The 24,595-nt window shown below is 40.9% G+C and overlaps 1 protein-coding gene across 1 annotated transcript in view; it reads right to left on the bottom strand.

Annotated features, from left to right (window-relative positions):
* Nucleotides 1-3,291: 3,291 nt before the first annotated feature.
* Nucleotides 3,292-24,595, bottom strand: part of JPH1 (junctophilin 1) — a 101,666-nt gene continuing 80,362 nt past the window's right edge. The window contains exons 4-6 of the mRNA XM_069957462.1: nt 16,924-17,561; nt 9,185-9,281; nt 3,292-8,067 (exon numbers count right to left, since the gene is read on the bottom strand). Of these exons, the coding sequence (XP_069813563.1) occupies nt 9,201-9,281; nt 16,924-17,561 (719 nt within the window). The 3' untranslated portion in view covers nt 3,292-8,067; nt 9,185-9,200. The remainder of the gene's footprint in view (nt 8,068-9,184; nt 9,282-16,923; nt 17,562-24,595) is intronic.

The following is a 24,595-nucleotide window of genomic DNA, read 5'->3' as shown; positions in this document are numbered from 1 at the left end:
AGAAACAGAGGAGAGAAGCAGGAGGGAGAGAAGTTTGGTGGAGAGAAGTATGGTAGAGAGAAGCACAGGAGAGAAGCAGGGGGGAGAAGTATGGTGGAGAGAAGCAGGGGGGAGAAGCACAGGAGAGAAGCAGGGGGGAGAAGTATGGTGGAGAGAAGCAGGGGGGAGAAGTATGGTGGAGAGAAGCAGGGGGGAGAAGTATGGTGGAGAGAAGCAGGGGGGAGAAGTATGGTGGAGAGAAGCAGGGGGGAGAAGCATGGTGGAGAGAAGCAGGGGGGAGAAGTATGGTGGAGAGAAGCAGGGGGGAGAAGCACAGGAGAGAAGCAGGGGGGAGAAGTATGGTGGAGAGAAGCACAGGAGAGAAGCAGGGGGGAGAAGTATGGTGGAGAGAAGCAGGGGGGAGAAGTATGGTGGAGAGAAGCACAGGAGAGAAGCAGGGGGGAGAAGTATGGTGGAGAGAAGCATGGGGGGTAGAAGAAAACAGGCCCAGGTTTCACACTGAGTGAGTATAAATACATTTAGAATCTATATTATTAACTATATGTATAATATGTCCTGTTTTAGTGTCATTTTGTGCCATTTTGGTTGGTGGTGTGCCCCGGGATTTTTTAAGTATAAAAAGTGTGCCGCGGCTCAAAAAAGGTTGAAAATCACTGTCCTAGTGCATCGCAAGGACAATTTATATCCATAGTCTTGGTCCACGATAATTATCACAGGTCTCAAGTTTGCTTCGTGATCGTGACTCATAATTGTAACTTCTGACACATCTGATCAACATACCAAAACTTAGTAGAAATTACAGTGTCACTTACGTGTTTTTTTTTTTTTTTTGCAGAAACCAATAGTCCAGGCGATTTAAAGAAACTTTGTAATTGGGTTTATTAGGCAAATATGCCATTATCTGCATTCAAAAAGACTTTCCCCAGCCCCCCCATCCCTCCTCTTTCTTTTTCCCTGCTCATTATCAGGAAACCTCGACTTTTTTACATCAGTCGAGCCCTGTGTAACCTATGGAGAGGGGAGGGGGAGGAGGGAGATTAGTCGCCAGCAGAGAGCAAAGAACAAAGGATTACACAGCGGGACCGATGTGAAAGCGGTTTTCAGAGGTCAGAGCTGACTGCAGAGGAGATAGCCCGGTGATGTAACTGTAAATTAACTCTTTTTTGTCTTGTTTTGGTGCCTTATCTCCCTCAACCCCTCCCCTCTCCACAAGAGAATCATGTAGACAGGGGAGAGAGCTATAAACTGCTTTTTCATGATAAAAATGCATTTTTTGGCTAATAAACCCAATTGCAAAGTTTCTTTAAATTATTTTTGCAGAAATCAATAGTACAGGCAATTTTAACGACAGTGACACTTTAAGGTGTTTCCGAAGCAGAATGGACTACATATCAATATGAGTATGTGCACCACCAGTCACTCTGCTCTATAGCGAATTACATCACCGGCTCTATTTTTAGGCCTTGCACTGGGAGCAGATTTGCTCTGACACAAAACACAGTCTGTGCTTATATTAGACAACATGGCTGCTCTGCTCCTGCTTCAGTGATAGACATGGGCTATACAGAGACTTTTGTAGCATAGCTGTCCACGTTTATAGAAGTTATTCAGGTACTTAAAATAGTAAAGGTCTTTCCAGTTCTGTACTTGCCGTTCCCTAGTGACATAAATATAGTATGTGACCACTGCGGCCAATCACAGACAACAACAGTGACGACTACATCACTCCCGAGGACCAATGGAATGGGGTGTAAGGTGGGTCTAAAACTGAATGCTGACCCATTACTCTGGCTTCCTTTCATTGGTTAATAGTGTCGACTAGGCGGGGCTTCACAGCAGTTGGGCCCCATGCCCCAGCTGAGGAAAGAGCCCAACTGTTGTGAAGCCCCACCTAGGTGACACTGTCCCCCAAGAAAATTAAGCGATTTTAGAGCAGAAAGAAGACACAAACAAGTTTTATACAGGTATATATTGAATGTGCAGCAACTAAGCCTGTGGATGGGAGAGACAATATCTGCTGCAGATCCTATACGTGTGAACGCACCCTAAAGAGGACTTATGTCCTCTGAAAAATTTAGCTGGTTGCAACCTATAGTCCTAACTGCACTGTCAAGTGGGCAGCCCCCACCACTCAGTTGTAAATAGGGAGAGTGCTCAGGCTTAGGCCTCATTGAGAGTTAGTAGTGAGTGCACCCTTAACAATCCATGCAATCATTGTATGGGGCGGTTCCAATCAGTGGATGTTTTGTAGGTTTGACGTCACAGGTTTTCTGGTCTTTTTTTTCAGCTCCCACTAATTTAGTAAAATTATTACAGCACATGGCTCCCTTTAAATGGCCGAAAAATCCATAAAATACTTGGGCACTAACTTAACCAAATCAACTAAATCCCTTTTTTCTGCTAATTATACCCCACTTCTTAAAAAAATTAAAAAATCAACTAATTTTCAACTTCCGTTAACCTCATGGATGAGCAAAAAACTATTTAAAGACATACGTTGTCCTTCTAATTCTATACTTGCTACAAACAATCCCCATTTTCCTACCCAACTCCTCCTTTTTATCTATCAGGACACTTTTCTCTGGTTTCTTATGGGCAGGGAAGCGTCCCAGATTACCTCTTAGACTTCTTATTTTAAGACCACAAGAAGGAGGTATGGGTTTACCGAAGCAGATGGCTTTTATTGACTAAATCCCCAAACCAACCTCTACATGCCTCACTAGAAAACCACCTAATGCCAGAAGGGTCAATGGGGCTACTTTGGTCGCTACTCCCAGGTTCAAATATTCCAACCAACTTATGCCCTACTGCTACAGGTACAATAAAAACTTGGCAATTCATGTCCTCCTCTGGTACTCCTAAACTTATTTCACCTAATGCCCCATTACATGGTCTCCCTACATATTCAGGTTTAACCCCTATCCACAGAGATATAAGGGGCGAAATTAAAAATAAAAAAGTCAAGGAGGCCTATAAGCCAGATTTAACAGACCCAATAGAACTACTCCCTTCTTCCTCTAAGTTTAGGTCTCAATTCTTAGCTCAATTGCATATGAGACAGGTATTCCAAACACTCAAGAGAAAACTCCCAGCCATTACTGACCCATCTTGGCTGGATAGGGTATGTTCAAACTACGGAATCGGCAGGGAATTCCAAGAGGGATCCGCACTGCTTAAAGTTCCATCTGTTCCATTGATTTAATGTGATTTCTCAAGCGCAATCCACGATCCGCACAAAGAATTGACTCTAAGAACGCAAGCAGCGAGACATGACAGCAGACGGAGCCTGATAAAGAACATTTTTATTGGATCGAGTGAAGTTCTGAAAACCATAAGTTAAACATTTTCGGTTCAGGATTATAAATAAGGGAACTTGTAAATAAAGATTTTTCTTTTCCACAGCAAGAATCGTTTAAAGAGACAACATTCCATTGGTAAGTACATTGGCAGACCGCTCGCTGTCCAAAACGTAGTGTACAGTATAACAACCCATTATAAATAGCATCTTATGTAAAATACAGCTGTGCACATTTTTAGAAAAATACCCACATTTTCTTTTTCAGCTTTGTTTTTATAAAAGCCTATAAATCGTACATAGAAATGTAGCTGACATGCTTATTAGTGGTTTATTACCCAGTATTATCTTTAAGGGGGAAAAAAAATAAGGGGGGAGGAAACATTTATAACAAACAGGATTTCAGTAAGAAAATGTATAATCCCCATCAAAGAGGCTTCTGAGCTATACAGGAGGCAAAGAAGTTGTCAAATATATATATATACACATACAAAAGTTTAAATAACAATTTAGTGTCTTATTACTCTGTAGCTAAAACTATATAGAACAATGTGTTAATAAATATACATTTTTTAAAATTTCTATCAGTGTTTCTCAATACAGGCAATCATACTAAAGGGGTGGAAAATATAGATAAAAAAATATGCACCCTATCTGTAGATTAGAGGGATAGTCTGTTTTCAGCTAGTATGTTATTCTATGATGTTAAAACCATTAAAGGAGTTATACTAGGGAGCAGAAAGTGTTTTAACCTTTCCCTACTCCCTGACAGCTCAGTTTTTGTCTCAGGGTCATGTTTCTCCCTGCTTAAAGGAGTTAAAAAAAAAAAAAAAACTTTCCAGAAAAAACAGTGCCACTCCTGTCCCCAGGTTGGGTGTGGTATTGCAATTTAGCTCCATTCACTTCAATGCAACTGAGCTGCAAAACCCACACCCAAATTAAGGACAATAATGGTACTGTTTTGAGAATTAAGCAGCCAAGTTTTTAAAGCCTGGATAACCCCTTTAAGGGGGCAGGTACAATGATGTGTACCCGTATGCAGTGAGCACTGGATGTACAATGTTGCCGCAGCCATCGGCCATTGCATGCATGTATTTTTGCCAGCATGTGATGACTGCTGTACAATACCCGCCCCATTGTCTCAGTCTGCCCCCTTCAAGCAGGGAATAAAGTTATTGACCTGAGACAAGATCAAGCCAGTAGTGAGTCACCAGGGAGCGTGGAAAGGCAATACTACTTCTGCTCCTCGAATAACCCCTTTATGAGAGTACATTAGAAACTTATATAACCTTTCCTTACACAATGAATAAAGCTTTACGAGCTGAAACGGCAATACCCCTTTAACACTTCCACCATCCCGTTCTAAAATATTCTAGATTCTTTCATACCATGCTTATATATGACACTTCAAAAGGATAGTTAACACCAGTAATACTCAGCTTTGCATTAAGCCATGCAGACTACTTCAATTTGTTACACATAAACCCAAAGATCAAAAAGTAGGAAACACTCTTCATGAAGATAGATAAACTCTGCATTTTAGATCCAAGCCCTTTTCTTGAATAAGGTTTTATATTTTTAAGAGAAAATATCTTCCTGGCTTTTACAAAAAAAAGAAAAAAAAAAAGAAAAGATCCTCATGAATTAAAAAACAAAACAAAAACAAACATATTTTAATAAACATGCTCTGAAATATAAAAATACTATTTGTGCTGTGTTATCGATTGCACAATATATCAGCAAGTAAAGCCTGGATTTAGGAAATCCATTTAAGACACTAAAGAGGGCATGCTAGCTATAAAATTAACGGAGCATTTATCGCCTATCCTAGGGGAAAACTGCCAGATCAGTGGGGTTTCCATTAATAAGAAAAAGGACCCCGACCTCTTCTTCCCTAAGTGGCAGGACTTTGGGTAGGAGGGGGTTAACTTGAGCAGTGGTTGTGCATGCATCTTGCTGCTCCATTCCCAGTCTATGGCACTGACTAAACAGCCCCGGACAGTGGATAGGTTATAACTGCTTCTGGTTGAACCAACCCTTTAAAGATGAACTCCCATTTCAGGTAAAACTTACACACAGGCAGATCTTACAGCAGTAAACAGTTCATATACGTAATAAACCTTCTGACCCATTGCTTAGATAGATTGGGTGCTCCTTTGTCTTCTTTAGTTTTCATACTGACACGGACGGCAGCTCGACTTGACCTAACCTGTTGACACTGTGGTTATATGAACAAAAGTAGAACCTAAAGTGAGAGGTGTATAGGAAAGCTTGACCCATATCTCTCTTGGTTGCCTCAAAGAGACATTGGTGCCTTATTGCTAGGATAAGTTGTCAATGTCCAATTGGCGGTGGTCCATCTAATGTGACCTCCACTGATTCCTAGGATAACATGGACTTCATCTCGAGCCAATTTGGCCACATAGTTGGTCGTGACTATAATAAGTCAATGGCCAACTTTGAAAGAAAGCCAAATGGAGCCGACAACAGATAAAATGGAACAGTGCTTTGTAGAATGCCAACAATGTCTATCCCGAAAAATTGTACTTCATCATGTCTGTAAAAAATTTAAGCCAAAATTTTACCAAAACTATTGTAATAAATAAAAAAAATCACAAAAGGAGGTAAAGACAAGAATAAGAAGATTTAGGCCTCATGCACACTGCCATTATATGGCGCCCATAGCCTGCTATGGGTCCATTCTGTACCGTATAAAACGTAAGCCGATGCAGGATTACCATCACAATCCTAGAGGAACTGCTGGACACCGAACATTAATAAAGTATATGGTGGATTTACTGCTGTCAGATCTTCCTGCTTGTAAATTGTCTGAAATGAGTGGTACATGTTAAAAAAAAAATTGTCATTTACATCTATTACTAGCATCAGCGACTATAAGCGGCATAAATACAATCTTTTACGATTTATGCCTCAAATAATATTCCCAGTAACGGCAGTGAAGTGTATACTAAACTGCTGGCTAAGCACGTTCACTATTGTTGCTATATAGCATGTGTACTAATACTTGCACCACCTATGCCAGGGGTAGCATTCTCTGCAGATTTGTGCAATATGTTGTGCAATATTACATCCACAAAAATAGCTGTCAACTGAACTCCAACTCAAAAGTACAGTTCAAAATTTATTTTTATTATTATTCTTTTTTTTTTTTTACTTATTTTGTGCCATTAACTGAAGAACAAGATGTGCCCAAATGTATCATTGTGCAATTGTTCTTCTAAGAAAACTGAACATAGATGTGATCTCTTACCTATTTCTGTACATTGCCTAATGTTGTGTAGAGGCTGGAGAGTATACTAGTAGTATATGCCCTCTTTTACATATATAGTAAAAAAAAATCCCTTTCATAAACCAAAAGACTGAAATTTCTAAGTCAAAATAAAATCATCTGAACAGGCATGACTAAGCGAACACACATACCGATCTTCAATAAATTACGTCTTCAGTGTTTGTAGGTATGCGTCCATAGAGAATTATATGTGTGTATTAATAAATTATACCGCAGGATTGTACATGTACAAGTAGTATGTAGGAGCCAGCCTGGTTTCTCTTAAGCTACAAGCATGGAAGCAAATTCATCAACCTGAATTAAACATTGAGAGAAACATCAATAGTCTGTGGCTCCAGGGATTTGTCCAGCCCTTAATTCTGTACATATCCATACATATATTGACAGTGTGCGGTACCATGACGTAGCTTCAGAAAACTAACAAAAGCTAAAATAAAAAAATTGAAATAAAATAAAAAATTGAGAACATTTCATTCTATCAAAGTAAAAAAAATTAAATAAATTAAAGCAGACACACTGTGAAGCACTGTCAGTTGCCAATGCACAGTGGAGGCAGATCCGTTCTATCCTCAACCAATACCCATAGAAAAAGCTCTCTCTCACCCCGAGCGGGTTAAAGTCTAATGAATACTGGTTGCTGCGTCTTCACTGTGCAAAGACAGATGTTATTTTTTATTTATTTTTTTAATAAAATTTGTTATAATTTTTTTTAAAAATAAAAAAAAATGTGAAAAACTGCAATGGATGTAAATTTGCAGATTTTTTTTTTTTTAAATCTTTGAGACGTAATAAGAGGCTTTTGTCCCTGCTTCCCCAGTTACTGGGTTCAGCAATTATGGCTATCCGTACGGTATGCACGATCATCGAGATTAGCCTCCACGCACAAGCAAATGAAATACTATCTTCCACAGCGCTGCAGTAGATGTTAAAAGCAGCAGGTAATGGAATAAGACTGGTGAGTGATGCTGCTAACTATTTCTTCTGAGATAGGAGAAAACTTTGGAACCGCATCCACAGCAACTGAATCCTCTGAGCACATTCCTCTGGCAGTCATTTTTCCTATCTCCTCACTATAAACGTCAGGCGGCAAAATAGTAAGGCAGCTGTTAGCTTCCATCAACGAAAAGTGCTGGTCTGGTGGTGGCCGGTGGCCATCCCCACTGACTAGGCTCTTACAGCAGATTGTGTTTTGCCTTCTGACACGGTGACTGACCTACCTTTCTGTGGAATTCAAGATTGGTACATTTCTACCAAAAGATCAGATAGGCCGCCACAGGCTTTACACACATACACATTTTTTTTTTTAATTTTAGTTTTTTTTTTTCTTAAACTAATCGATCTTCGCTTCCAAAAGTTTAAGCCTTCTCTTTTCCCGTATCATGACAGAATAGGTGCCATAACAACAGCTTATGACACTACTAACGGGAACTGTGTGCCAACATTTCTCTTTATCCAGACGTCACTACGACAAAAAAAAAAAAAAAAAAAAAAAAAAAAAAAGACAAAAATACATTAAATCATGATTGGACATCAGCCTAAAGAACCGATAATTTATTTAAGGGAATCTTTAAAAAATGTTGTCACCCCCTGACCACCTACAGAGTTTGTAGCACCAGGGGATAGATATAATTAAAAGCGTTCAGGACATGCCTTTGTTGTCTATGTCTGTATTTTTGTTTTCCATAAAAACTATTTTAATCGGGCTGTGAATGGTGTCACGGAGGCGGGGCCTATCATACCCTGGCACGATATGTCTCACTGTGCTTTATGCCCCTTCCTTTGCATAACACAGGTCAACAAAAAAAAAAAAATTTACTGGTGTCCAAAATATTTTAATGATTTTGGGGTATTTTTGGGGTGCTGATTCTGAATATGCTATCAGTTTTGCCAGATTGGCTCAAGTTTTTTGTTCATGTCTTGTTCATTTTTGAAGATTACTTTCTAAAACTAGTTAAAATAAACTAAAATCAACATTTACTTTGTAAAATTTATTGTATTCATGACAATAGCAATAAAGTTAATGCGCGTGTAGCAAATTACGTCTTTTTTTTTTTACACATTTCACGAAAATTCTCAAAAACTTGAGCCAATCTGGCAAAACTGATGACATATTCAGAATCAGCACCCCAAAGTTACCCTAAATTCGTTGAAATATCTTTGGCCCCAAAAATGCTGTTGACCTGTGTAATCAGCAGCACACACTATGTATACATGATCACAGTACATTGTAGTGGTGCTAGGGCCCATACTCTGATAAGCCCCGCCTCTTTGACATTGTTCCCAAATAAATGCCTTTTTATCAAAATAAATACACAGACACAAGCAATAAAGACATGTTCTGAATACTTTTGTAGATAACTACCCAGTGGTGCTGCTGCCAGCTCAGTCAGGGGGTGACAGGTTCACTTTAGAAAAAGATTCAGTAGAAAGAGTACTTCCAGTAGCAAGCAGTGGACTTCTGAAATGACTAATGATAATAACAATAAACTATAGAAAAGACATACAATAAGTAGGCTTAACTAAATGCCATGCAATACCTGCACCTATATAAGAAAGTCCATGATGAAGAAAGTTATTACCTGTACCAGAATCCAATCAGGTGAGAAAATGGACAAAAAGAATCGCCAAACCGACGTTTAAAAGCATAACCAGGGCTATCATAATCGAATTGGGCCCCTGCAAGTAAAAGGAGCATTAATAGAGTGAGATTTTGTTCTTGAATGAATGAATGAAAACTAAAATGATCACAAACTACGAGCATCATGAAATCAGAATAGAGACCCAGTCTGCTAGCAGATCACCCCTGGATGCCTGGGAACAGTAACCATAACCATTCATCTTCAGCAGCTTACTGATTCTTTATCTTCCATAGACTTCAAGAGAGTGAACTTTCCCAATGAACATGGCACTAAGCATCCTTCTTTTCAGGAATGTGGAGGTCTCATTAGTTAAAGGGGTTTTCCACTCAAACATTAACTTTTCTTTTGTTGCTGCCCATAGTGAGACTAACATTTGATTCCATACTTGTTATTATCTTTTCAGTCTCCTTACTCCAGTTTTGAGCTGCTGCTTTCTGCTTAAAGGGGTAGTCCACCAAAATTTTTTTTCTTTCAAATCAACTGCTACCTTGAAGTGCCAGAGATTTGTAATTTACTTCTATTAAAAAAATCTCAAGCCTTCCAGTACTTATCAGCTGCTGTATGCCCAACAGGAAGTTGTATTATTTCCAGTCTGGAGAGCAGGAGAGGTTTTCTATGGGGATTTGCTCCTGCTTTGGACAATTCCTGACATGGACACAGGAGGCAACAGAGAGCACTGGGTCAGACAGGAAAGAAAACACCACTTCCTGCTGGACACACAGCAGCTGATAAGTACTGGAAGACTTAAGATTTTTTAATAGAAGTGAATTATAAATCTCTGGCACTTTATGGCACCAGTTGATTTGAAAGAATTTTTTTTTGGGTGGACTACCCCTTTAAGACACAAAAAAAAATGTGTGAACTTTTCTCTCTGTCTCCCCCTTCCTTTCGAAATGGCTGATGTAAACAAGTCCCTATCTGCAAATTTGTAATTCTGGGAAGATTGATCACAGTAAGTTCATAAGCAACTTGAACTCAGCATTACAAAGTTGCAGATAAAGCCTGCCAGGGAATTGTTTACATCAGCCATCTCGGAAAGGAGGGGGGAGGAGGGGGAGACAGAGAAAAGCATACACACAGTTTTTTGTGTCTTCAGCAGAAAGTAGCAGCTCAGAACTGAGAGGAGACTGAATAGATAATAACAAGTATAGAATTAACTGTTATTTTCACCATGGGCAGCAACATATGAAAAGTTACGTGTGAGTGGAATACCCCTTTAAACCCCTAATGATCAGACATTTGTGACAGGAACCCCCATTAATCATTTGGGTGTTGTGAATTTAAAGTGAGCCAAGTTTTCAGCAGTTCTCGAAACTCTTTGCCATAAAAAACCCTTATTTGTACTGAACTGACACGAGATTGGCATCTCTTTACAGAGTTTGCCGGGAAGGGCATCAGAGTCAGACAGCCTGGAGTTTGATAGCAAATATACATTTTATTCAATTACCTCCCATTCCAGGCTCCACAAACACAACCGAAACAAAGGGGTTGGCGGAGCTTTGATTAGATCCCTGGAGAACCATCATTCTGAATCAAGGCAGTATATAACAGAGTCTTATTAGATAGTCAGTAATCTCCTTTAAGACGTGAATAACAAGCAGCTTGCTAACAGTGAAGAAGTAATCACAACTCCCTAGGCTATTACTTCTGTTCTAGTACTATTTATACATTGCCTCCTAACCCTTTATGCCGGCTACAAAATGTACTGTGTAGTTTTCTGCCTGGAAGCTACCTGCCAGCTACAGACAGAGGGGCCAGTCAGTCATCCTGCCGAGCATGCTCAGTCTATAAGCAATTGTCATATCATTAAAGGAAAACTCGTCATCCTCATAGTTCTGCCAGGTCCCATATACATGAGCTGATGTACAATGCCCTTACAGCAAAACCATCCGACTTTCTAAAATATTTAGCTTTTAAAGCAGGACCTGGGTAAAAGATATTTTATGGCGGCTAGTGACATGCTATAGTTATATAAGCATGCGGACTCTTCTTTTACCTGGTGCCTTTATTTTCACAAAGGACACAATGTCAGTAACTCTAAGCCTGAGTGTGAACAATGTCCACCCCGGTGGAGTGTAAAGCGGCCCCAGTACCTTATAGCTGCTGCGCACAGCTTTATGACGCTATGCTCAGAAGTCCCTCGAGGGACGGCAACTTACAAAAAACAAACAAAAAAAACAACTATTTTTATTCATTGGTCTTGGCTCCCAGTAAACAGGCACTGGGGTGGAGCTGTAACGATGCAAAGTCACACTGCTCCACCCTCTTCCCAGCCACTCATGCATGACTGCCATCCTGAGCACAGGCCCTTGCATTAAAGGAGAGGTCCGGCGAATTTTTTTTATTAAAGTATTGTATTGCCCCCCCCCCCCCCCCCCAAAGTTATACAAATCCCCAATATACACTTATTACAGGAAATGCATAAAGTGCTTTTTCCCCTGCACTTACTACTGCATCAAGGCTTCACTTCCGGGATAACATGGTGATGTCACTTCCTGGATAACATGGTGATGTCACTTCCTGGATCACATGGTGATGTCACTTCCTGGATCACATGGTGATGTCACTTCCTGGATCACATGGTGATGTCACGACCCGACACCCAGAGCTGTGCGGCCTGTGGCTGCTGGAGAGGATGATGGCAGAGGGATGCGCAGTGTCCCTCCAGTGCCCTGTGTCAATCAGTTTCCCCCTCCCATTATCCTGTCCAGCAGCCACAGCCCGCACAGCTCTGGGAGTTGGGTCGTGACATCACCATTTTATCCAGGAAGTGAAGTCTTGATGCAGTAGTAAGTGCAGGGAAAAAGCACTTTATGCATTTCCTTGATAATAGGTGTATATTGGGGATTTGTATAACTTTTGGGGGGCAATACAATTAGGGCTGGGCGGTATATCGTGAAAATACCGATACCGTTTCTGGCGTCGGTTAACCGACCTCAACTTTGCCAGGACGGTATCTGCGGTATTTCACAGTTTTGGGTGCTTTATGTGCAGAGACGCAGGACGTGGTTGCAGCGGAAGAGAGGAGTCTTATCCCAGGCCCGAGACAGGAGGGGGATCACTGAGCTCCGACACTACAGCCCAGGGATCTGGCTGATCTCTCTCAGGACCCCCCAAGAGGCAGACACTGAGCCCCGCAGCCTCGGGGTGTCCTGCTCTCCCCTACCCGGGCAGCGCGCGCAGCACAGACCGGACAGCTTCTGCTGTGGTGACCGCTCTGCCCTTCCCCCTCCAGTCACTGCCGGGCCGTCCATTCAAACAGGGCAATTGCCGCGCAGAGCAGTGACCTGGATCCAGAGCGGTTCCCAGGCTCCAGTCACACGCTGCCACAGATATCCCCCTCCGTGTAACAGCAGCAGCGTTCAGGAGGTAACCTACTACTGTGTGCTTCTGCCTCACACAGCCCTCCCCCGTAACTGGCCGGCACCGGTCTCCAGGAGATAACACACTGCAGCCGCAGCATTGTAGCTCCTCCCGTTGTGTGCTGTCCAGAGAAAGAGATAGTGTCTGACTAGTGGCAGCTACTGCACGGAGGAGCCGCTTACTCCTCTCTGCTGCTCCAGATCTTATCACTGACAGGCAGAGGCTAAAGGAGAAAGTGGTTTCCCCATGTACACACAGGCTGTCTGTACCTGGAATAGCAGAGCTGTCACACAGGAGGAAGGGGGACAGGTCCCTATACACACAGGGGGAAGGGGGACAGGTCCCTATACACACAGGAGGAAGGGGGACAGGTCCCTATACACACAGGAGGAAGGGGGACAGGTCCCTATACACACAGGAGGAAGGGGGACAGGTCCCTATACACACAGGAGGAAGGGGGACAGGTCCCTATACACACACGAGGAAGGAGGACAGGTCCATATATATATATATATATATATATATATATATATATATATATAGCGACCTGTCCCCCTCTGTGTGTGTGTATATATAGCAGCCTGTCCCTCTTCCTCCTGTGTGTGTGTGTGTATATATATATATATATATATATATATATATATATATATATATATATATATATATATATATATATATATAGGGACCCTCCTGTGTGTATATACAGAGACCTGCCCCCCTCCTGTGTGTGTGTGTATATATATAGAGATCTGTCCCCCTCCTGTGTGTATGTAGCTGTATAACTCTGCTGAGACCCCCTAATAAGGACAAATAATAATAATAATAATAATAATAATAATAATGATGATAATAGACTAAATTCACTGCCTTGAGTTGCTGCTCAGTGAGTTCCATTTTTTTTTTACCTTAAGTGGGTGTGGCTTGCAAAGGGGCGTGTCATATTTATCGTCCAATTATCGTTACCGCAACTACATGTGGGATAAACCGCGATATTGATTTAGGCCAATATCGCCCAGCCCTAAATACAATACTTTAATAAAAAATTTTGCTGGACTTCTTTAAGTTCCCAGTGCTTAAGCTGCTAATCCAGTGTGAGGGGCCAGCAAGAGAGTGCTGCAGCTTAGCCTCAATGCCTAGTTACCGGGAACAACTAGGCAGTGGACTGGCTGGTGTGCATATCTATCAATCATATCTCTATCCATCTACTATATATGTCAGTCTGACCACTGCTTCTAGGGCAGAGCTGTGGTTGGTAACCTAGACAAAGAGCTGTTAACAATGAGAAGGAAGCAAGTTTAATAAATGAATGTATTTAAAAATATTTAAAGCGAATGTACATCTTTTTGAGTATTTTACCTTACCGGACCGGCGCGGGGATGCCAGTGGCATTGTCCTTTTTTTGTAAGGTGCCAGTCTATTCCAGAGCATGGAGCAGGCCCACCGGCCCCCAGTGTGACGATCTCCCATCACCTCTATGATTTGGCTCCATTGGTTCCAATGTAGCCACGTCACAGAGGGGAAATCGTCACAGTGACGATCGGCGCGCCTGCTCCCAGTGCTCCATGCCGGGCTGGTGCTTGGGAATAGACCTACGCATATGGGAACCGAACGACAGTTAAAAAAATGGACCACACCAGCACCGATCCATTAAAGGGGTTGGCCACTTTATAGTAAAATTGCTCAGTGTACAGTATTAGTAACTGTACTCACTGTATATACTGACAGCAGCTCCCTGTGTACCTCATAGAGCTAAAATCAGGCTCCCCTGCTCCAGCTGTGCTGCCCTGCTCTGTGGTGTTTCTTTCTATAAGATGGTTGACATGGAGGAGCATGTGACCATGCCCCGCCCCACAGTGTCCACCACTGAGCCTGTATATGTCTACGGAGGACACAGTGGACAGGGCATGGTCACATGCTCCTCCATGTCAGCCATTTTATGGACAAACAAAACAGAGCAGCCCAGCCTGGATAAAGGGAGTCTGATTTTAGCTAAATGAGGTACACAGGGAGCTGCTGTCAGTATATACAGTGAGTACACTTACTAATAAAGTGAGTACACACTAATACTGTACACTGAACAAATTTACAACCCCCTTAAGGTAAAAAACCCAAAGCTATATACCTGAGGGTACATTCTCTTTAACTTGCTGATGCCTTCAAGTTTTGAATTGTGTTTTAAATTGTGTTACTTGAACTGGGAATACCCCATTAATGTATATACTTTCTTTATGGTTACAGCTGGGAAGGGAATACATTTTTGCCCGGAGCGCTGATTTCATTTTTGAGCCCAGAAAAGTTTTTACACAAACATGGCAGAAACTTCAGATCCTAGTTCATCATGGAATTGATATATAACACTATCCAAAACGTGTTGGCATCTATGTCAATTTTACTGTCATGTTCGTGTGAAGTTTTGAAACCAGTCGGACGTTTTTTTTTCCCCAGAATGCTGGAATCCTCTCCGTGGAATCAGTTTCCTTCTCTGCATTAACCTTCCTCAAGACATATATAATGGCTAGCGATCTGACCCATGGCTAAAATAAAGAGCTCTACCTTGCACCATATTAGCATCCGAGGAGACATCCTGCTGGTCCATAAAAAATAATGGTCTGAACTGGTGTTATTCAAAAGAAGTTGAAGAAGTCTTCATACATTTATGGCATACTATATTATGAATGTAGGTGGTGGGAAAAACTATTTAGATTACCTTCACGTCCTGTTGCCTTATGGCTCAGTTATGAGTATATTCCATATGTTCCTCTGCAGGAACGTTCAGTGGTTCGCTCTAATAGACATCCTAACATACAGTGGTGGATCTCCATGACGGATATAAAGTCCTTACATGGCTCCTCGCTTTGGATTAGCAGATGAAATCTCTTGCCAGTGTTAGAGTGTCAATCGGTGCTTAAAAAGGAACGTGTGCTTTCACATAGTGTTTTCACAGCCTAAGTAAAACGGATGTTAAATATATCCGCATAACTTACAGCTTTTATACATTTGCACTGGAGCTGCCAAACGCAAGATAATCTACATAAAGCGAACACCTACCATGGGGACTGCACAGGTGGGGCACCAAAATAGCTCCAGCCCAAATGATACCTGGAAAATCTATACACAGCAGCTGGTTTATACTTTGTCTCATACAGCCCAAGCACTCAATTAGGCTGGGTTCACACTACGCTTTTTTTCATCCGTTTTTTTTTTTTTTACAAAAACGGATGAAAAAAATGAATTGCATTGTGTGCATCCCTTTTGATCCGCTTTTCCTTTGACTTCCATTATAAAAAAACGATCAAAACGGATCAGTTCTTTTTTAAACGTACACAAAAACGCAGTCAACCTTATTTTTCTGTCCGTTAAAAAAAAAGGGATCCGTTTTCTTTATAATGAAAGAAAAACGGATCAAAACAGATGCACACAATGCACGGATGAAAAAAACTAATTGCCAAAACGTAGTGTGAACCCAGCCTAAACTAGCCTTAAACTATGGGAGAATATGTACAAGATAAGAAATCTTGTGATAAAATGGACATAGTCCTTTGTGTTACATCTAGAAATACAGACTATTAGTCCCTTCCCACTGTGCCATTTTTCATTTTTGTAAAGTTTTTTTAAAGGGGTACTCCAGCAAAAAACAACAACAACAAAAAAACTTTCATATCAACTGGTCCAGAGATTTGTAATTTACTTTTATTTAAAAATCTCCAATCTTCAAGTATTTATCAGCTGCGGTATGTCCTGCAAAAAGTAGGGTATTCTTTCCAGTCTGGAGAGTAGGAGAGATTTTCTATTGGGATTTGCTACTGCTCTGGACAGAGGTGGCAGCAGAGAGCACAGTGTCAGATTGGAGAGAATACACCACTTCCTGCAGGACATAAAGCAGCTGATAAATATTGAAAGACTGGAGATTTTTAAAAAGAAGTATATTAAACATCTCAGGCACTTTCTGGCACCAGTTTATTCGAAAGAAATTCTTTTTTCGCTGGCGTACCCCTTAAATATAGGGGCCATGTTATAGGGCATGCTGACACATTATATGAGCCCCAGCACTGGAGTCATACCAATATAAACTAAAGCCAAAAGCCACATGTAGTTTGTTTGTATATGACTGCAGGCATCAGGTATCACTAAATGTAGGGACTCCATACGACAAGACTGCACTACAAGGAAACAGACACCGACCACACCATACCATGTACTCCTCTTATGTAGAAGAACTGTAACTGGAAGGATAATGCTGAACAAGTCAAAACTAAGACTTAGTGAAAATCGAAAAATCTAAGTTAGAAGCTAATAAACTATTAGGCAACACTTACTGAATGAATTTCATTTTCGATAGGTGATACTGAATCATTATTGGTCTGATTCTTTGGTGCCACGAGTTTGGGCTTAAGTTTTGGCTCAGGTGTGCTTTCTTTGGCTTCTGGCTTTGCTAGTGGCTTTTTAGGGCTTTGCTTTTGGGGCGGTGGCACATTCACTGGTGGCGGTAGCTTTTTTGGGTTGGAGTTTTCTTTTATAGCTAAATGCAATGATGGGTTGACCGTTCCATAGTAGCTATGGAAATCAGCGCTGCGAAGTTCCCCATTACCAGTGCTGCTTGGGTTATGGCCAAATGAAGCCTTTGGTGATTGTTTGGCAACGGCCTCCTCTTTTACAGGAGCTTTCGTAGGCAACGGTTTCAAGGAAGCAACAGGTAGATTTTCGGTGGATACACTTTTTCTTTCAAGATTGGGGGGAGCTACTGGGACAGTGGTAGAATTTTTCCTCTGCGTATCCTGTGACTGCTGAGGCTGCTGAGGTTTCCTCCGTTTTTCCTCTGGCGTTCTTGGAGGAGTTGTTCCTTTCCTATAAAAATGTGGCGACTCTTTTGGAGATGGTGGCTTTTTGGGCTTTTCCTCTATGTTCTCTTTCACTTCAACCACTTCTTGAAACTTTTGCCTGACGTAATCTGGCCCTGAAATTATTAAAACAAAATGAATTTAAAACCACGTGAATGTCATCTATTTGCTGAAATACCAAACTTTAAGACAAAGGTGATGCTGATTCTAATAAAAAAAAAATAAAAATAGAGGCTTGCAATGTGATCACCGTTACCAGGCTTCATAGCAGGCGTTTTTTTCTTGTAATAAGCAATCTGATTAAGTCTGGTAATGCTGGTCACATGACAAATCCCAGAAAGTCATTTTAGAGAAAATTGCAGAGCCCACATAATCAATGTGTGAACACAACCTAAGAAAATATAAACACCTGATCTGCAATTGCGTATTGTGGATGATTTATTAAAGGGAAACTCCCTATTGTTCATGGTGTTGCAGGCCAGGAGGATCCCTTTATTGTACGGTTCCCTCATGGTTGTGGATATTTTAATTGTTTTTAACAGTTTATAGGGATTATGTTTTGTTCCTATGCCATTATATAGACTATTTTTGTTTTGGATTATGTAATAAAATTGTTTCATACTTTTGTATCCTTAGCTTGGAGTGCTCCTTTTTTTGTAACATACCTCTGTCTCTTTTTTGTTGGTTCATTAAAGGGGAACTCCAGTATTTTTTTTTTTTCTTTCAAATCAACTGGTATCAGATAGTGTCAGATACACAAGAATATACATTTGTGGGCTAATATTTAAGTGGATACACATCTTTTATTTAGCAGGAATTTATAAAAATCTGTGAAAAAAAAAGTGAATCTGTCTCCAGCAAAGCATTTTCTCATTGGTCAAACAGACCCAATAAGAGTTATCAGATTAGGCTGGGTTCACACTACGTTTTTGCAATCTATTTTTCTCATCCGTTTTTTGCAAAAAAAAGATTTAAAAAAAATGGATGGAAAAAATGGATGCATGTGTGTGCATCCGTTTTGATCCATTTTTCCATTGGAATCCATTAAAAAAACAAAACGGATCTGTTTTTTTTTAAGTACAAAAAAAAAAACGTAGTCAACCTAATTTTTGTGTCCGTTAAAAAACCTGAATCCGTTTTTTTAATAATGGAATTCAATGGAAAAAGGGATCCCACAAAAGGGATGAAAAAAACTGATTGCAAAAACGTAGTGTGAACCCAGCCTTACAGAATCTATTGCATTCATGAAAACAGCCCCCCCCTCACCCACCTCTCCTAGTAGTGACTGACAGGTCGCTGTGTGTGTGGATCCTGCTGTCAGTGCCTACTTAGGGGGCAGGAGAGGTAGGGGTATGGTGGGCGCACTCCTCATGAATACACCAGTACTGGTATACCATTATATAGTATCATAATCACCAAGGCCTTGGCATGGTTTATATGTAAGACCCTTTTCTTATTCTTGGCTTTTATGCCTTCTCCCCTTGAAAAAAAATAGAATTTTATTCTATGTAGAGAGCTGCCCCTTCTCACCCCCTCTAGAAGAGCACAGGTTAATACTGTAAGAGGGTACGGCTGTACACAGGCTGATGATATACTCTCAGCAGTAAAATTACACAGCAATTCAGAGCTAAAGCAGCTGGGAAATACAATGCTCTGCGCCTGTCCCCAGAGCCCTAGACCTCAATTTACAATAGTCTACAATTTGCTTATGGAGTGCATTTCAGGCTATAGTAAAACGATATGTAGCCGGGTGACAGGGTGCAGGAAGGCGAAGCCTGGGTAATTTGCTCGGTCTCGCTGCAAACAAACATGAGGGATTGTATTAGGCAATTGGAGATCATGGTCCGCCATGCCAAATTACTATCTACAATATAAAACCTGAAAACACTAATAATTCTACACATGTAAATAATGGAATTCCTGTAACAGCCTCATTTTAGGATTTCACCAGGATTAAGGAGCGGATTCCACATCTATATCCTGCCAAAATCTGCCAACATTTCCCAGCAATGTATGTGAATGGGATATTATACAGTAATTCAATTATGATGCATTGCTGCGGATCATATACTGAAAAGCTGAGGATTAGCGTCACTGAATTACAGTACAGTAAACCTGATTGTGGATGCACTGGCCAGTCTGTGGAGGAAATCATATGTTGGGCCTATTACATAGACATAAGGCAATATAAGATTGTTAGTCAATAATTGCCCTGTCTTTTTTTAAACTTAAAGTGTCACTGTCATTTATTTTATTTTATTTTTTTTGCAGAAATCAATAGTCCAGGCGATGTTAAGAAACTTACGCAAATATGCCATTATCTGCTTTCAAAAAGACTTCCCAGGACCCCCCCCCCTCCCTCCTCTCTCTCCTTCACTGCTCATTATCAGGAAATCTGGGGGGGGGGGGGGGGGGGGGGTGGGACTTCAAATTGCTTTTTCATGATAAAAATGCATTTTTTTCGGCTAATAAACCCAATTACAAAGTTTCTTGAAATCGCCTGTACTATTAATTTCTGCAAAAAAAGAAAAAATGTCTTAAATGCCTTAAAGAAGCACTGAGGGAAATGGCCGCCCTGTTCCCTTTCTTACTGGGTGGCTCCAATTCCTAGATATGAAACCGGTTCTGGTTCCCACTTTTCTCAACTCATTAGACAATTCACAAAGTACTTACTGGTCGAAGCGGAAGTCAGTTTCTTAAAAGGGTCGTTTGCCAACATTTTTCTTTCAAATCAACTGGTGCCATAAAGTGTCAGATATTTGTAATTTACTTCTATTAAAAAATCTCAAATCTTCCAGTACTTATCAGCTACTATATGTCCTGCAGGAAGTGATGTATTCATTCCAGTCTGGGAAGCAGGAGACGTTTTCAATGGAAATTTGCTGCTGCTCTGGTTAGTTCCTGTCTTGGACAGAGGTGGCAGCAGAGAGCACCGTGTCAGACTGGAGAGAATACACCACTTCCTGCAGGACATACAGCAGCTGATAAGTGCTGAAAGACTCAAGATTTTTTTTTAAATAGAAGTAATAAATCTCTGGTACTTTCTTGCACCAGTAGATTTGAAAGAAAAAACCCCTTTAACTCAAGATACTAAATCGCCTGGTCAGTTGGGCAGCGTGGACTAGAGACAACTTCATGTTTGTGAAAATAAAATTACATGGTAAGAAAGGAACATGGAGGCAAAACAGTAGCTGGCTGCTAAAGCAAGCGGTACACAGAGTTGCCAGAAGTCCTATAGATCTGCATTGCAAGTGCATTGCAGTGTGGCCCTTTAAATTAATAACTGTCGGCTGCTCATCCTTTATATACACAGGGTAATATGTGACTGATGAGGATAATTTAAATGACGGCATAAAAGATCCAATCATTTGCTTGTTGGTCAGCTGATCGCTGGCCCTTTTACAACGCTATTGGGTATTAACATTGACTTCTATCTTACAAAAACAAACAAACAGGATATATCTGCCATGTATGTGTAAATTTGTAAATTACTTCTATTTAAAAACAAAAAACTTAAGCCTTCCAGTAGGTATAAGCTGCTGTATGTCCTGCAGGAAGTGGTGTTTTATTTCCAGTCTAACACAGTGCTCTCTCTGTCCATGAAAGGAACTGTCTAGAATAGAAGTTTTCTATGGGGATTTGCTACTGCTCTGGACAGTTCCTGTCTTGGACAGAGGTGGCAGCAGAGAGCACTGTGTCAGACTGGAAAGAATACACCACTTCCTGCAGGACATACAGCAGCTGATAAGTACTGAAAGACTTGAAATTTTAAACGAAAGTAAATTACAAATCTGTATAACTTTTTGACATAAGTTTATATGAAAATATTTTCCCCCTCCGGAGTACTCCTTTAACCTATACTGTGTAAATTAAATTGCAGACTTTGGAGGTTGCACCAGAGATTGGCTTCTGGTCCTTCAGATGGACTCTTTAATGACCAGATGACCTTACACTGATGTAGTTTACCTATGATGCCATAACCAACAGTACCGGGACCGAAGCCTATAAAAACTGTGCGCAGGGCACCGAGAAATACAATGAAAACTGATTTTTTTTTTATCTAACAAGCGGCTGGAAGCAAACAGCTCTTAATTATTGAAAGTAAATGATCTTTTCTTCCCGTTGGTATAATTTCCATTAGGTTTATGATAATGCTTATCATTAGCATTTCTTAAGATGCCAATTTCTTCCATCCCGCACACTCCTCCACGTATATGCCTTTAGAGATCTCCTGGTAACAATGACTATTCTGAGAACATTTATCTTCCCTGATCATTACGCTCTGCACCAGCAGTCACGCAGTAGGAGCGTGTCATTTATTTGTAATATAAAGACGGCTCAACCACGCAATCTATGGAATTATGTGCTGAGCGGAAGCTCGCCAAACATGTATGTCGTGTCCAGGGCTGGAGGCCATAGGACAAAACATAGGGGGAGTGCCTCTTTACTTTTTAGGTGATTATTAAGACTTTAAATGGGTACTCTTTAAAGTCTTAATCTACTTTTATTAATAATAGTTTACTTCTATTTAAAAATCTCAGGTCTTATCAGCTGCTGTATGTCCTGCGGGAAGTGGTGTATTCTTTCCAGTCTGGTACGGTGCTCTCTGCTGCCACCTCTGTCCTTGTAAGGAACTGTCCAGAGCAGCATCATATCCCCATAGAAAACCTTTTCCTTCTCTGGACAGTTCCTGTCACGGACAGAGGTGGCACCAGACAGTAACATTCTGTCACCAGTTGATCTGAAAGGTTTTTTTTAGCCGGAGTACCCCTTTAATAGGTTATAAAAGAGAAAAAAATGAAGCCTTGGAGTAATACACACAGAAACAAAGAACACAGGGCTCTGCAGGTGGCTGGTTCTATCCAAACTTTATAAGCACCAACTAAGGACATCTTCCAGCTGCAAGATTCTAAGTTCATATAGAGGAGTGTATGATTTATATTGTTCTTTTCCACATGTGACAACTACCACAGGAATGCTGGGAGGTGTCACAGCTGGCAAATACTAGAAAGCGGTCAGAACGTCAGCATGTAAGTGTGCATAGCCAGCGTACCAGTGCAGAAATCAGAACCCTCCTACAATGGGCAGGCGAACATTAGGACTGGACCAAGGAACCATAGAAGGCGGCGGCCTGGTCTGATGAGCTGTATTTTGTTATATATCATGTGAATGTGTGTGTGCATGTCCCCCAGTGGAAGAAAAGGCAACAGATTGCGCTATAAGGCAGCAAGGTGGGGAGAAAACATCTGTTTTGGTATTCATAAGGCTGTTACTTTAACATGTACCATGTAGATAAATGTTATTGCAAACCAAGTACACCTCATCACGGCAGTGATACTCACCTGCCTGAGTACCTGGAGCTCACTGTTTCTTGGTCCCGTTTCAACATACATGTAATGCTACTTGGGTGATCACTGTGACTGTGGAGGTGACCTGCCTTACACACTAAATGGCTTGTATCAAGGCGACCTTGGCACTGGTGGCATGGCATTAGAGAGGAATCAGGCAGGTGAGTACTAAAAAAAATAGTTTGATGTCAACCTCTTTAAAGATTATGGACACCATCTAAGATTATGATCAATTCATGGCTGCACTATAAAGCTGTCCCCCCTGTTTGTATCCATAAGTGGCAATAGTTGTGGATGCTTATCTCCCAGATACAGTAGAAACTGTGGTATCTAGGTAGCTGGTGTCACCACATCTAGAAATGAATGAATTAAAAAGATAACATTATTTACCCTGCATTCTGAGCGCTGTAAATGAACAAAAATTTGTAATGACACAACTTCTGTTATACTCACCTGCACTGCTCCCATGCCATTCCAATGGAGAGCGATCCTGCAGCATGAAACTTCTTATGCTGCATTTACACGGAACGATAATTCGCACGATTTCGAAGTAACAATTTTTTTTTTATAACGATCAGCGTAAGGACGGAACAATATATCGTACGGAAAAATCGTTTTGCGATTGCTTCAGCCTATCTCACACATAGGTAAAATCGGTCAACGACTGTTTACACGGAACGATCTGTGAATTTTTTGCGAACGATGAACGACGATTTAAGAACATGTTCAAAGATCAAAATGAACGATTTCTCGCTTGTCGTTTGATCATTCGATGAGATTACACGTACGATTATCGTTCATATTTGATCGTTATAGTGCAAATTCAAACGATAATCGTTCCGTGTAAACGCAGCATTAGTCTTGACACAAAGAAGTCTCCCCTCAACCAGTCCCTGGCCTCAGCTGAGTGGGAACTTAACTATGTCAAGACCAGGAATAGCTGCATAGCGGGACCACACCCCGTCAGAGTGGTGGCAGGAGAGGTGAGTACACATTGGGGGAGATTTATCAAACATGGTGTAAAGTAGAATTGGCTCAGTTGCCCCTAAAAATAATCAGATTCCACTTTTCATTCCTCACAGACTCATTGAAAAAAAGGTGGAATCTGATTGGTTGCTATTTTCACTTTACACCATGTTTTTACCATAGCCTCAGCCCATTGCAAAACCAAATCTATTTGCTTGACAACCCCTGCTGCTACATATTATAGGGTTTGCACAGCATAAGAACAACAGAAACAGCGCCACACCTGTCTATGGTTTTGTCTGGTGTAGCTCAACTCCGTTAAATGGAATAGGGCTGAACCGTAATACCACATACAACCTGTGTACAAGTGTGGTGCTGTTTCTGGAAGAAGGAAGATTTTTCCAGTCTTGTGCAGCCCCTGTGTAAACTTGTGTAAGGAACACAAGTTTTTTATTTTCAATGCCATGAAGGTGAAAGCTGATCATCCATAAATTTCTGTTCCTACAAACTCATTCCTCGCAGCTATAATAGCATGTCAGGGCTTTAATCTGCACTTAATGTAATTGAATGGCTCATAAAAGTGAATTGCAGAAGACAATACAGGGAATGAGGGTATTAGCATTAATCTCTACTTCTTGATAATAATTACATTTCGGCAACAACAAAAAAGTATCAGAACAATAGAAAATATGGCAGGAAAAATAATAGGAGGAAAAAAACCCATAGGTTATACAGATAAACTTTCTTGTGGAGATTAGAGATAAAGGAATCTCACGCATGATTGGATTCGCATTTACATCATCAGTCTCAGAAGGGAGGAGGGGGAGATGGAGAGA

Source organism: Dendropsophus ebraccatus, chromosome 2 (assembly GCF_027789765.1).
Source record: "Dendropsophus ebraccatus isolate aDenEbr1 chromosome 2, aDenEbr1.pat, whole genome shotgun sequence".
NCBI classification, from domain to species: Eukaryota; Metazoa; Chordata; class Amphibia; order Anura; family Hylidae; genus Dendropsophus; species Dendropsophus ebraccatus.
This window is presented reverse-complemented; position numbering and strand designations above follow the sequence as displayed.